The sequence below is a fragment of the Budorcas taxicolor genome, chromosome 23 (genome assembly GCF_023091745.1).
Source record: "Budorcas taxicolor isolate Tak-1 chromosome 23, Takin1.1, whole genome shotgun sequence".
Taxonomy (NCBI): Eukaryota; Metazoa; Chordata; class Mammalia; order Artiodactyla; family Bovidae; genus Budorcas; species Budorcas taxicolor.
In genome coordinates this window covers 14,756,591-14,771,382 of record NC_068932.1, presented here as the reverse complement: position 1 = coordinate 14,771,382, position 14,792 = coordinate 14,756,591, and the positions used below count along the sequence as shown (strand labels likewise).

The 14,792-nt window shown below is 42.9% G+C and overlaps 1 protein-coding gene across 1 annotated transcript in view; it reads left to right on the top strand.

Moving 5' to 3' along the window:
* MYOF (myoferlin) overlaps nt 1–14,792 on the top strand; it is a 175,569-nt gene that overhangs the window by 31,612 nt on the left and 129,165 nt on the right. Inside the window, exon 3 of the mRNA XM_052661026.1 lies at nt 363–454. Within this exon, the coding sequence (XP_052516986.1) occupies nt 363–454 (92 nt within the window). The remainder of the gene's footprint in view (nt 1–362; nt 455–14,792) is intronic.

Below are 14,792 nucleotides of genomic sequence, written 5' to 3'. Positions count from 1 at the left end.
CATTCTGTCCGTGCGACAGTTGTGGTAGGCTCTAAGTCTAGGTCTCTGCCCATGAGATGGATTTGGTCTTGTTCAAAGCCAAGAAGCCTAGAAAACAGGGAGCTGGGGGAAGCCACCAGGCCCTCTAAGGCTGAGCCTGAGGCTAAGCCTTCTGAGGCTGAGTCCGGTTTGCTTTCCCACAAGTCTCAGCAGCTTCCAGGTTCAGAATTTGATCACTTCTGTCTCACGGTAGAAGTGAGTACTTGCAAAGATTGTCATTGGTGAAGATGAAACGGTGTTTATTAAAATAGTATTGGTGCATCTTATTATATTCCCAGATCCTTTTAACAGACTTTTTGTCTTCATAACCTTTCTGTGGACAGATTTTGGAGTTTGACTTGAGGGGTATACCGCTGGATTTTTCATCGTCCCTTGAGATTGTTGTGAAAGATTTTGAGACAATTGGACAAAATAAGTAAGTTGATTTTGATTGTTTTTGTCATTTTACATACTGTTGTACTATTGTTTGTTTTTGTTGAAGGAAAACATCTTTAATAACAATGTTTCCAATATCATTGTGCTTTAATTCTGTGCGTTTCCAGTATCATTGTGCTTTAATTCTGTGCGCCAACCCCCTTCCCACTTATGAGCCAACATCAGACGTAGCTAATCAATCACTGTGATTGCTGTATTCCTAAGAGGTTGGAAACATGAAGCCACCACTAGTCTGTCCAATTTGTATCCAACAGGTACTTACAGAGAAACCTGTTCACACTCCTGCAGTTTCTTTGTTAATTACATGTAGGCACTGATGGTTATCCAAACTGTAGCTTTATTGGACACAAAATCATTTGTTCTTCTGTTTATGTGTGCCCCATGTACTTCTCATTCAGGTTCTATTTCCAGCACTGCTTCCATTTTAATGTCTCACAAATTGAAACCAGATTCCTTGTGTTACTGCCTCTACCAGTTTCAGACGGGAAAGAATCATGGTAGTGATCAGGAATGGTTCAGAGTGTCGTCTCCTGGGTAAGGGTGAGGTTCCCATGGGACGGAATGACTCCAGTAAATTCATTCCAGTCCTTGATCTAGACTTTGGCCTTAGACTCGGAATGCAGTCTTAGGTTATAAATTCAAATTAACTAAGCTCAGTAAGAATTGTTCAATTCTGAAACCATAACACTTGTTATTTTCCAATGGAAATTAATTGCCTGGTTGAGGAGGGCATTCCTGCTCTCTGATTAATAAATTTAAATTTAAAAAAAAATTTTATATTAGGGTATAGTTGATTTACAGTGTTAGAGTAGTATAGTTGACTTACAATGTTAGTTTCAAGTGCACAACAAAACGATTAAGTTATACATATACATATATCTTTTTCAGACTCTTTTCCCATGTAGGTTATTACAGAGTATTGACAGAGTTCCCTGTGCTATACAGTAGGTCCTTGCTGAGCATCTATTTTAAATATAGTAGTGTATATATGTTAATCCCAAACTCCTAATTTACCCCTCCCCATCTCCCACCTTTACTCTTTGGTAGCCATAAGTTTTCTAAGTCTGTGAGTCTATTTCTGTTTTGTGAGGAAGTTCATTTGTATCATTTTTTAAGATTTCACATCTAAGTGATATCATACAACACTCTCTCTGATTTACTCAACTTGGTATGATAATCTGTAGGTCCATCCATGTTGCTGCAAACAGCATTATTTCCTTCTTTTTAATGGCTAATATTCCACTGTATGTATGTACCACATCTGTGTTCATTTGTCCCTGTCAGTGGACGTTTGGGTTGATTCCATGTCTTAGCTATTACACAATGAACACTGCGGTGCATGTATCTTTTCAAAGTGTGGTTTTCTCCAGATATATGCCCTGGAGTAGGACTGCTGGATCATATGATAGCCCTATTTTTGGTTTTTTAAGGAACCTCCATACTGTTCACTGTTGTGGCTATACCAGTTTATATTCCCACCAACAATGGAGGAGGCTTCCTTTTTCTCCACACTCCCTCCAGCATTTGTTATTTGTAAACTTTTTGATGACGGCCATTCTGACTGGTATGAAACGATATCTCATTGTAGTTTTGATTTGCATTTGTCTAATAATGAGTGACATTGAGCATCTTTTCATATGCCTTCTGGCCATCTGTTTGTCTTCTTTGGAGAAATGTCTATTTTCCTTCCTGTCATATCACATGGGAAACCAAGTTACTCTGTATTGTTGATTATAAGACATCATTGCCTGTAAGATGTACTGTTAGTAACAGGATTGGGGGAGAGGGTAAGAAGCCTGATATTAAATGCCCACATCAGTTGAAGAAGCATCCCAGTGTTTAGTAACGTGAATTTATTTTCAGATGTATGTCTTAGACTCGTGTACATTCGGTATGATCAGAAGGCTGCAATGAGAGCAATAAATCAGAATAAATTAGTTGAGATAGGGTGACTATATACTCTGATTTACTTTGGATCGTTCTGGTTTATTATCCCAGCACAATGATTTATGATGTCCCTTTTGCTGTCAGCAGTGACTTGGGTTGCACAGTAAGATACATGGTCATCCTAGTCATCGGGGTCTTCTGCTTCCTAGCATCAGGCTGATAGCCTGGAAAGTGCTTTGATAGATAGTACCTATGTCACTTTTCACAAAATCCTTTCTCCCGTGTAGCATTGCTGACCATTGCCTCTTGTGACCGATGCATTTTTTTCCCCACCTTAAGCTACATAAATACATTTTGGCAGGTTTTGACCCTACTCTCTTAGATCAAAAAACATTCTAGCTTTTTAAGGTGATGCTGTACATCTCAGCTTTGAAGCAAGTATGTGATTTTCTAGCCTCACCCCAACTCTCTGAGGACAGTTTTATTTCACTGATTTCAAAGTTCTAGGAAAGCAAGTAGTTGAGCCTCACTATCTATTACTACTAATGGTCTTTTCTCTTCTCCTCTTTCTGCAAGTGGTACCACTGTTTATATTCTAGACCAGCCCTCTCCAATAGAAATATGTGCGGGCTGCATGTGTAATTAAAAATTTTCTGGATTTCCCTGGTGTTTCAGTGGTTAAGAATCCACCTTCCATTGCTGGGAACATGGGTTTGTTCCCTAGTCAGGGAACTAAGATCCCACATGCTGTAGGGCAACTAAACTGTGTGCTGCAACTAAGACCCTACACAGCTAAAGAAATAAATATTTAAAAAAAATTTTTTTTCTAGTAGTCATGTTATAAAACAAAAAGAAACAGATGAGAATTTTAATGCTATATTTTAACTGAATATATCCAATATTATCATTTCTATATGTAATCTATATTTTAAAAATCGAGACATTTCACATACATATTTCCTTATTAAGTCTTTGAAATCCAGTGTGTATTTCACACCAACAGCACATCTCTGTCCAGACTAGCCGCATTTTAAGTGTTTCCTCACCACCTGTGGCTGGTGGCCACCAGAGTGGTGGAGAGTGACCACCGGCCTCTAAACCTCAGTCAGGTCTGTCTGGATCTTCTGCCTTTTACCTCCCATCCAATCTGTTTTGCCAGATCTTGCTTTGCTTTCTTTCTGCTGTGCCATGTGCTTCTTACTTTTGGTCACACCTTCCAGCCTGGTTCAGGCCTCATTACTTTATGCTTCCTCTATTTTAACATGGCAGTAAAGCCTGGCAGGCTGGCCTGAGAACTCTCATCTGTTTGAAACAAAGTTGTTGCTTTCCTGAATGCTACATACTTGGGAGAGAGAGAGAGACAGAAAAAAAAAAAAAGACAAATATATGCTGCTGCTGCTGCTAAGTCGCTTCAGTCGTGTCCAACTCTGTGCAGCCCCATAGATGGCAGCCCACCAGGCTCCCCCGTCCCTGGGATTCTCCAGGCAAGAACACTGGAGTGGGTTGCCATTTCCTTCTCCAATGCATGAAAGTGAAAGTGAAGTTGCTTAGTTGTGTCTGACTCGTAGCGACCTTGTGGACTGCAGCCCACCAGGCTCCTCTGTCCATGGGATTTTCCAGGCAAGAGTACTGGAGTGGGGTGCCAGTGCCTTCTCCGGACAAATGTATGAAGAAATATATAATAGATCAGGTCCTCTGAAATGCTGTAATCTATGGAGAAAACTGTCGTAGCCCAAGAATAAAACTAGAGTTAAAGGATAGTTACTGAGAGTGGGGGAAAGTTTTATATGAGGTGGTAATAAGGTGGCACTTGAGCAGACACCTAAACAAAGCTAAAGAATGAGCCATGCAGCTTTCTGGGGGAAAGAATATTCTTGGCAGAGGGAAGAACGCGTGCAAAGGCCCTGAGGCAGAAGTGTCGTTGGGGTATTGGAGCAAGATCAGGAGGTCAGAGGGCTGGGACAGGGGAAGGAGATGAGATCAGCAAAGCCACAACATACCTGGCTTTGTTGAGCCACAGTGCAAGCTTTGGATTTCATTGCTAGCGGGATGGGAATCCACTAAAGAGGACTGAGTGGAATCTAACTTTCATTTTTAAAATATTGCTTAAGCTTTCTGTGGGGAGGTTGGATGTAGGAATCAGTTAGGAAGCAGGGAAAACAATACTGGGAGAACACTTGTTTTATAGCTGTTGAAAACCCAGGGGCCTCTTGGATGACAGCAGGGCAATGTTTTAGGTCTGTTTGTCCAAAATATTTGTGTATTTTGGCCTCCTGTTTTCAGCTAGGCTTTTCTACTGAAGATCTGACTTTGGGACTGTGTTCACTGTTCTTCTTCACCTGGAAGCACTGGGTGGGGGCAAAGGATTATAGGAGTAAGGCATGTCCTGCCTGTAGACTTTCCTGTTGCCAAGGAGACCGACTATGTAAACAGAGCTCTCTTTCAGAGTCTGCAGCCCCCGGGGCATGTAAGCAAGCTGCACTGGAGCCCACACCCACAGGAACTGGACCGGGCAGTCTGAGCCCTCACAGCGCTGGCGCATCAGCAGTGTAGGGAGCTGGTGGGGCTGTTCTGTGCTTGCCTCCCCAGGCGTAGGGAGCTGGTGGGGCTGTTCTGTGCAGACTCTGTTCTTCCTCATTTTACAGTCATCCAGCCAGCCTTGTGAACTGAAAGAAGGTGAGGGAAGAGCCAGAGGAACCCTTGGTCACATGATGAACATGAAATGGTGTATTTAGCTGAAATGTCAGAGTGGAAGGCTTTTCCCAGCAACTGAAGAATGAGAGTTCCCTTTGCAGACAGGCAATGTGGCTGTCCCTTAATGAACCCTTCAAACACTTTATCCCACCAGTTCCTCACACACAAACGTGAAGATTTTTTCTCAGAGAGGTTTAGGCATCTGCTCAGGTCACACAGCAGGTGTGTGGCAGGTGTGTTCTTAACTTTTATAGCCAGATCTGTACTCGACTTTTCCATTATACTGAGAACCTCTGACCACCTAGAGGAACCAAAATGTAGGTGGAATGATTATCTTTTACCTTTTCGTAGCTGTACTATGAGGCTGGCAAAATCTCAGTTCCTTGAGCAGGGATTGAATCTGGGCCACTGGAGTGAACGCACTGAATTCTGACCACTACGGAACTCCCTAGCTTAAATTTTTCTAATCTTGCCAAAAAAAAAGAAACCCCCACTCATTATCAGAAGATTGGTACCTCCTTCCTAGGTAAGAGTTTAAGCAGTCATTTCATGCTACTGAATAATAAATCACTTAAGCTCATTCCCTACAAGATGAGTTCAGAGAAGGTATCTCATCTCATGTGATCTTCACGATGACCTTAAGAAGTGGAGATGAGACCTGAGGCTCAGAAGGGTTGAGGCTGAGACCCTGATCCCTTGACATCCTGACCCTGCTGGCACTCCACTTGAGTTTCTAAAGAAAAAATCGTCTTCAGGAGCCTGGAAATGCAGGAATGAAAGATATTGACACGTTTTCAGATCAGTATGTGTGCTGCTCATGCCAAGATGATGTAGCAGGGACCAGGTTTGCCCTCTCAGCTGACACAGTCAAAAAAGTAGATGAGATTACATGCTGCAGTGGCTTCAGATATTGGGCACTGGAAGCGCAGGACAGTGATCCCCAGAAGGCGGGTGAATGAGCTGAGTGACCTGGCTTCTGGCCTGGAGAGCATTTCCAGGCTGCAGTGCTAAATGGGCAGATCCTAGTTGTCTTGCAAATTGAAGAGGTGCAGGTGGGAGTCGTCTAGAGTCATACACACAGCCATGTAACACTCACACACCGCCCCCCCCCCCCCACACCCTTCCTAAGGTTTGCAAAGGGTTCCTCTAGACTCTTCAGATGAGTACTGGTCAGTGAGGCAACTACCCGAGGGCTGAGCACAGTTAATATTCCCACCATCCGGAGTGGGAAAACCTCCTAATTCATGAGCAGTAGGTAGTATTCTGGGAGGAAATGGCAACCCTCTCCAGTGTTTTTGCCTGGGAAATCCCATGGACAGGGGAGCCTGGCGGGCTACAGTCCTTAGGGTCTCAAAGAGTCAGACATGACTTAGCAACTAAACAACAACAAGGTACTCAGAAGGATTTTACCTCAGTATTGTGAAGAAAAAAAAAAACAGAAAAATCATTATTAAACAAATGCACTATTAGGGTATTATCAGTAGGCATAGACAATGAAACAGGTATTATATTCTACAGGTTTGGGAAGGTAGCTTGAGCATGTAAAGTAGAGAAGTGCAAGATGTATTAAAATCCAAATTGAATGGGTAGAGATGCAAATTACAATGTCTGAGATAAAATGACCATAATTATCTAAGAGTCTGCGTTTCTAGTACTCTTTTTTTCCCCTCCATATGTGTGTACTTGTACGTTCGAAACCGTCACATATACCCCCACACAAATGCAGTGCGAATTTGGCGACATCATCTGAAAGTAAATCATCTGTTTTGCTTATGTGTGAGAAGGAGATAACAACTTCACAATACATCTAAGAGGAAATTTACCCAAGTTCTTGCATAACAAGTGATGGAGACAAGTGGTCAGCTGTGTGATCATGAGATTAGTTTGGATGTTGGCTCTGCTACCTACTGGTTGGGTGGCCTTTGGCAAGAGTCTTTATCGTTATAATGGTTGCTGGATTACTTCCTCAATAAAGGGCAAATTTAATTAAGAAAAACATAAATTTCATGATGAACAACATAATATCTAATATCTATTATGGGCTTACCATAGACCAGGAATTGTGTTAAAACTGCTCCACACATATTTGGTTTAAATCTTTATGATGACTTTCAGTCAGACAGGCTTATTGACATCTTAAAGTTGAGGAAAATATGGCTCAGAGAGGTTCACCAAGTTTCTTGAAGTCACCCAGCTCTTTAATTGGAACCACATGGATTTAACTTGATAAATCCGGAATTTAACCTCAGACTTTCCAAGGTTTATTTCCTGTGTATGTGTGTTTGGGTGAGGGCCAGGGTGCCAGGATGTGAAAGTGAGTGAATATTATAAATAACACACGCTCACAGGGTGGTACTTAGGGCTATAGAATTAGAAAAAGGGTAAGCCTGGGCTATGAAATATACCAAGTCCCTAGGCAAGGGTATTTTTGTGTTTGTTTTCTGTTGTTTTTTCTTAGAGAAAAGAGAGAAATTGCAGTTTGGAATGACATTAATTTGATGGGACAGTGTGGTATTGCTTATGAGAAATTTTTGTTTTCTGATGTACAGAAGACCTCGTGTTCAAGCTTTCAGTACTTTTATTTCCCCTAATGGTGAGACTGGCTTCTGCTGTTGCCACATATAAACCTGGCAGGGGGATTTATTGAGGCTGTCCCCGTGACCTTTCCATTTCCCCACTGTGGTTGTTGAGAAGGGTTTAAGTGGCTTCTAGAGTAGCTACTGAGGCTCTGTAAAAATCTAAACTGGAGGCAGATGTTACTTGAAACATAATTCCCAATTCTGATTCCTTTTGACCTCTGTGTTTTCAATGAAGCAGCAGAGCTATGCAAAGGTCAAAGCTGGTTTGGGCTGGCTGGCTCTGGGTGCTGGAAAGGCTGAACCCACTGTTTGGGGAGACCAATTAAGCAGCTGCCGCAGCCCTGCTGGCATCCGTTACCATCTTGCAAGTAAATAAAGGTGGATCACAGCCCTGGAGAAAAACACCCAGAGAGACTGAAAGAAACAGGCATTTCATGATACCAAGAGCTGTAATTATCTCCTAATGGTACTTGGAAGACTATCTCTTAGGAGAAGAAGCTTTATAACCTATAAATCATTTGCAAGATCATTGGACTGTCTTCCGTGATGTATCAATTTATTCATTCAACAAATGTTTGGTAATGCCTGCTGTGTCAGATACTGCTCTAGGTACTGGGGTTCTACATGCCTTTCATGGGGCTCACATCTGAGTGGAAGACACAGACAATAAAAAATAAATTCGCATATAGTTTATCAGATGGTTAGAAGTATGATGAAGAAGAATGAAGCAGGGGAAACAGGGAGAAAAGATAGGGTAAAGTGTGTTTGTGTGTGTGTACATGTGCTGGTTTAGAAAGTCTTTTTATATAAGGATTGTTCTGGGGTCTGTTTTATAATGAAATGTCTTATGAGACCTATGGCTTTAAAAATTCATTCTGATTCCATTTTTTGGGTTTTATGAGAATTCAGCTACAGCTGAAATTTACTTCCTGTCTAACCCTGAAAATAAAAATTGTTTTCCGTGTAGATTCATGGTATATATAGCATTGAGGGTGGGGAGGGAGCTATTTGATGTATATAAGAGAAAGGATTAGTTTTAAGAGTTTTGCGCAGTGATTGTGTAGAAATGGCTATGAGCAGTTACGAAGGATTTTTATCTGTTCATTCATGCCTTCATGCCTGCCTGCCCGCCCACAGTCCACGTAGAAAAACCTGCCTCCCTGTGCTTTATGCTGTGCATGAGTTCAGACAAGCTTTCCCTGTAAGCACTGATTTGGAGTTGTGTGATTTTTAAGATCCCTTTTTCTAGAATAGTGTCTGAAGTAATAATGAAAAGCAATGTTAGCCACTTACTAGATTATCCCTTTAATCATTAATAACAGCACTGTTAGGTAGGAGCTGCCATCACCCCCACTTTGCAGATGAAAAAACTGAGGCTCAGAAAAGTTACACAATCTGTAGTACGAGGATGAGTCTGAATCAGTCAGCTCTGCTTAAATCCAAGTACTTAATCACTATGTTATGTTGCCCCCCTTTATAAGGTCCAAGTGCTTGATTGATGAATGATGAATGGATGGATAGATGAATGAATGAAAACTACAACCTTGGTTCTAACGGATGGGGGCATCAGAGACAGAGCCTGGGAGTTCTGCTGAACTCCAGAACAGGCATGCACAGAGTCAGAACTTCGAGGATTGAATGAATAGCAGAATTGGTCAGGAACAAATAGCAAAATAGCCAGTTACATCATTTATTCAAGAAGTAACTCTTGGACATCTTCTACATGCCAGGAATTAGGCTAGTTAACCCACCCCTGGCCTCATAGCCTCTCTGCCCTGGAGGGCTTTGGGGAGGAGAGCTGGGCTTCTACTCAGCTCCTTCCCCTGTTAAAGTGACACCATCTGTAGCAAGGGCTATGATTCAGAAGGGCTGTCTCTGAATCCTGCAAATCCTACTGCAGCCTCCAGGCTAGGTCAGTGATTCCAGAATCTGGACACGGAGTTTGTGACACCCCAACTCAGGGGACTTGTGCATGGCTAGGTTTGGGAACCACTGCATGGACTAGGAGCTTCTAGGTTTTCTGAAGCCCCTGCTTCCTTGTGATGAGCAGGACAAAGGCCTCAAGGCCCTTAGACAGTCTCAGTGTGGAGTAAGGAGGGGAAGCCATGGGAGGGTGCAGGTAACTAGGCCTGCCGAATAGGTTTTGATGGAGTTCTGCTTCCTAGTTTATTTCGTTAAAGTATTGATTTCTATGTCCGTTTCTCAAATGTGAACCTGTATGGTCACACTGTATGGTTTTTAACAAAAACCGCACATGTTCCCCTTTCCCCAGATCTGGCTTTGCCAACTGCCTTCCCTGCCCCCCAGCCCTCCACCCACCCCTCCACCTATTCTAGACGATTGTTCCTCAAACTTCCTGGGTATGAGAATTAACAAAAGGAAAAGTGTGACTCAGGGTCCTGGGATTCTGTAACCGCCCTGCTGACTCTGCTGCAGGGCAGCCACACTCTGAGGAACAGTTTTATGGGCTAATCCAGAGGGAAAGGGTAGGCTGGCTGGGGGACTCAGAGGGTTCCCCACAGTGAAGTGGATGGGAGACCCGGCCAGGAGCTTGCCAGTGTTTCCTGTGATGGGATTGGCTGCCATGGCTGTCCATCTGGTAGAAAGCAAGGTGTGGGACTTGGCTGTCCCACCTTTTGGCTCAGGGACCAAGGGAAGAGCTTGACTGATACCGGCCAGGGCGGGGAGAAGTGTGTGGAAGGAAGCAGAGCCAGCCGAGCATCCCCACTGGCCTTCCCAGCCTGGCTCACATGACAAAGGAGAGCTGGCGGAGAGCCCTGTGCCTCAGAGGGTGGGCAGGTCACGGTCCTGCAGGAGACGAGGGGGCTATTCAGAAAAGTGTTTGTCCCTGGCCCAGCTGGGGCTTATCATTCCCCCTAGGAGGATGGAAAGTTGGAGTTCTGCAGCCCCAGGGAGCAGAAACAGTGTGTGATTTACTTTCCAGCCTCCAACTGATTTTTCCTTTCCTTCATGAGGGAATTTCCAGTAAACCCTCCTATGCTGTGGCCTGGTGCACAGAACAGCTTGCTAGATGTGAGCTCCCCTGATTAAGAACTCGGCCAGCAAAGCCCTTACTCACCACAGTGGCATGCGGCTGTTAACATTTGCGTTCAGGCCAGTGGGAAGAATGTTTTCCATTTCTTTTTTAAACACACTAGACTCAGTTTTAACAAGAAAGAAAAAAAAGTTCTTGACCAACACTTGCATGATTGAGTTGACTGGTTTAAACTCTTTATTTCACCCAAACCTAACATCTAACTTTCAAGTAGTCGCTTCTATGGCTTAGAATGAGTTTGATGTCACATAGAGGACCAACAACAAACTATATGAGCATTCGTGGGCTGAAAGGAATAGGAGCAGGACTGGTTCTTCATCTCAGAGTTCATCTGCTGTCTATTAACTCCACAGGGAAAGGGAAGCCTTGAGATTCTTTCACTATGAAGTTTCCTTTTGAGACGTGGTCCATCTGTTTCAGTGTTGGCTGGAGTCAATGGAGGAGACTCTTATTGTTCTTTGAAAACACAGGACAAAGTTTCCTTATTACTGTCACACCATAACATTTTAGCATATTTATAGCATTAGTAATATGAAGGAAAAAGGGTTTGGGGTTTAGTGTCACCTCCTTGAAAGGAAATTGGCTTGTGGTCTGACTGAACTGTTCTTATTCCCTGTGTAGGAGGCTAAGTCATCGTTTCCCGGTCTCTCACTGTATTTTGTATCCAGGCAACATCACAGGAAACAGGCCAGGCCAGCCTTGCCTTCAGAGTCCTTCAGAGTTCAGACTCACTACAGGGGATGTGTTCTTCAACTTACAGTGAAATCTCTCAGAAGTTGTAATTCTTCAGCTCACTGTACTGTGAAAAATATTTGGGGGATTAAAATCTTTCTAGGCTTTCATCTAAACATACACCATCTTTATTGCATAAAAAGAAATGTAAGATTTCTTTCACATCTCCTTCCCCCAGACCCGCAAATTTTATGATGAAAGAATTATAAAATTATAAGGTTATAATTATAACATTACAATTATTCTTATTATAAAAATTTTATGATGAAAAAGCAAATCTTAAGAAAGGAGACTAAAGGATCCTTGAGAAAGGAATTGTGGTCAGACTTTGTGATTTGCCGAATTTTCATTCCATTTCTGGTCTGTTATCTGTTCCATCCTTTACACCCTCTCATGGGGAAGGAAAAGGACCAGATATTGGATGAGTCAGAATGGAGGCTGCAAAACCTTTCAGGGCCATAAAGGGCCAGCAGATGGCTTTGTGTTTTAGGCAAGCCTGCTCTCCCCAGTTAACCACAATCCCATCACTCCTTACTGTCTTATCTAACACTCACTGTATTCCACATTTCTGTTATTGGCCTCACCTTTCCTCCTGACACTCTGTGGGAATCTACATTTGACTCCTGATGTTATACGCCAATACCTTTGAAGGCAGAAAGCTTGCCTACTATTCTGGATTGTTCATTATGGAGATATTCTAGATATTTTCCACCCCCTACAAATCAACAAGCAAAGGCTTTAAGAGAAATATATAACATGAGATAGTTTTCTGAATACGCATACATAGGAACATTGATGGGGCTTCCCTGGTGGCTCAGACAGTAAAGAATCTGCCTGCAATGTGGGAGATCTGGGTCGGAAAAATCCCCTGGAGGAGGGAATGGCAACACACTCCAGTGCTCTTGCCTGGGAAATCCCATGGACAGAGGAGCCTGGTAGCTATAGTCCATGGAGTTGCAGAGAGTTGGACAGGACTGAGCAACTAACACTTTTCACTTTCACTTTAGCGGCATTGATGTGTAAGCCAGTAGCCGACTTCCAGAGCTAAAAAGGGTCTGAGGAATTATTTCAATCTACTGATTTGCAGATAATGAAGAGGGCTCAGATTTGGGTGACTTAGCCAAGATCTCAAAGGAAGTTGTGACACTGAGGTAGGTCTAGAACAGGATTTGTCCAATCCAATGGTTCTCAGCCTGTGATGTTTTCACCTATCGGGGACAACTGGCAGTGTTATAGCGATGCTCTAGTAGGTAGAGGCCAGGGGAGCCGAACACCTGACAAGGTACAGGACAGTTCTCTCAAACAAAGAATTATCCAGTTCAAGTTGTTAGCAATATTCAGTTTAGTCACTCAGTTGTGTCCGACTTTGTGACCCCATGAACTGCAGCACGGCAGGCCTCCCTGTCCATCACCAACTCCCGGAGTCCACCCAAACCCATATCCATTGAGACGGTGATGCCATCCAGCCATCTCATCCTCTGTCGTCCCCTTCTCCTCCTGCCCTCAATCTTTCCCAGCATCAGGGTCTTTTCCAATGAGTCAGCTCTTCACATCAGGTGGCCAAAGTATTAGAGTTTCAGCTTAAACATCAGTCCTTCCAAATTAACACCCAGGACTGATTTCCTTTAGGATGAACTGGTTGGATCTCCTTGCAGTCCAAGGGACTCTCAAGAGTCTTCTGCAACACCACAGTTCAAAAGCATCAATTCTTCGGTGCTCAGCTTTCTTCATAGTCCAACTCTCACATCCATACATCACTACTAGAAAAACCATAGCCTCGATTAGATGGACCTTTGTTGACAAAGTAATGTCTCTGCTTTTTAATATGCTATGTAGGTTGGTCATAACTTTCCTTCCAAGGAATAACCGTCTTTTAATTTCATGGCTGCAATCACCATCTGCAGTGATTTTGGAGCCCCCCAAAATAAAGTCTGACACTGTTTCCACTGTTTCCCCATCTATTTGCCATGAAGTGATGGGACCAGATGCCATGATCTTCGTTTTCTGAATGTTGAGCTTTAAGCCAACTTTTTCACTCTCCTCTTTCACTTTCAGTAAGTTTCACTTTCTTTAGTTCTTCTTCACTTTCTGCCATAAGGGTGGTGTCATCTGCATATCTGAGGTTATTGATATTTCTCCTGGCAATCTTGATTCCAGCTTGTGCTTCTTCCAGCCCAGCATTTCTCATGATGTACTCTGCATATAAGTTAAATAAGTAGGGTGACAATATACAGCCTTGTCGTACTCCTTTTCCTATTTGGAACCAGTGTGTTGTTCCATGTCCAGTTCTAACTGTTGCTTCCTGACCTGCACACAGGTTTCTCAGGAGGCAGGTCAGGCGGTCTGGTATTCCCATCTCTTTTAGAATTTTCCACAGTTTACTGTGATCCACACAGTCAAAGGGTTTGGCATAGTCAACAAAGCAGAAATAGATGTTTTTGTGGAACTCTCTTGCTTTTTCCATGATCCAGCGGATGTTGGCAATTTGATCTCTGGTTCCTCTGCCTTTTCTAAAACCAGCCTGAACATCTGGAATTTCACAGTTCACGTATTGCTGAAGCCTGGCTTGGAGAATTTTAAGCATCACTTTACTAGCGTGCGAGATGAGTGCAACTGTGCAGTAGTTTGAGCATTTTTTGGCATTGCCTTTCTCTGGGATTAGAATGAAAACTGACCTTTTCCAGTCCTATGGCCACTGCTGAGTTTTCTAAATTTGCTGGCATATTCAGTACAGCACTTTCACAGCATCATCTTTTAGGATTTGAAATAGCTCAACTGGAATTCCATCACCTCCACTAGCTTTGTTCATAGTGATGCTTCCTAAGGCCCACTTGACTTCACATTCCAGGATATCTGGCTCTAGGTGATCACATTATCGTGATTATCTTGGTCGTGAAGATCTTTTTTGTACAGTTCTTCTGTGTATTCTTGCCACCTCTTCTTAATATCTTCTGCTTCTGTAGGTCCCTACCATTTCTGTCCTTTATCGAGCCCATCTTTGCATGAAATGTTCCCTTGGTATCTCTAATTTTCTTGAAGAGATCTCTAGTGTTTCCCATTCTATTGTTTTCCTCTATTTCTTTGCATTGATCGCTGAGGAAGGCTTTCTTATCTCTCCTTGGTATTCTTTGGAACTCTGCATTCAAATGTGTCTATTTTTCCTTTTTTCTCCTTTGCTTTTTGCTTCTCTTCTTTTCACAGCTGTTTGTAAGGCCTCTTCAGACAGCCATTTTGCTTTTTTCGCATTTCTTTTTCTTGGGGATGGTCTTGATTCCTGTCTCCTGTACAATGTCACGAACCTCCATCCATAGTTCATCAGGCATCTGTCTATCACGTCTAGTCCCTTAAGTCTATTTCTCACTTCCACTGTA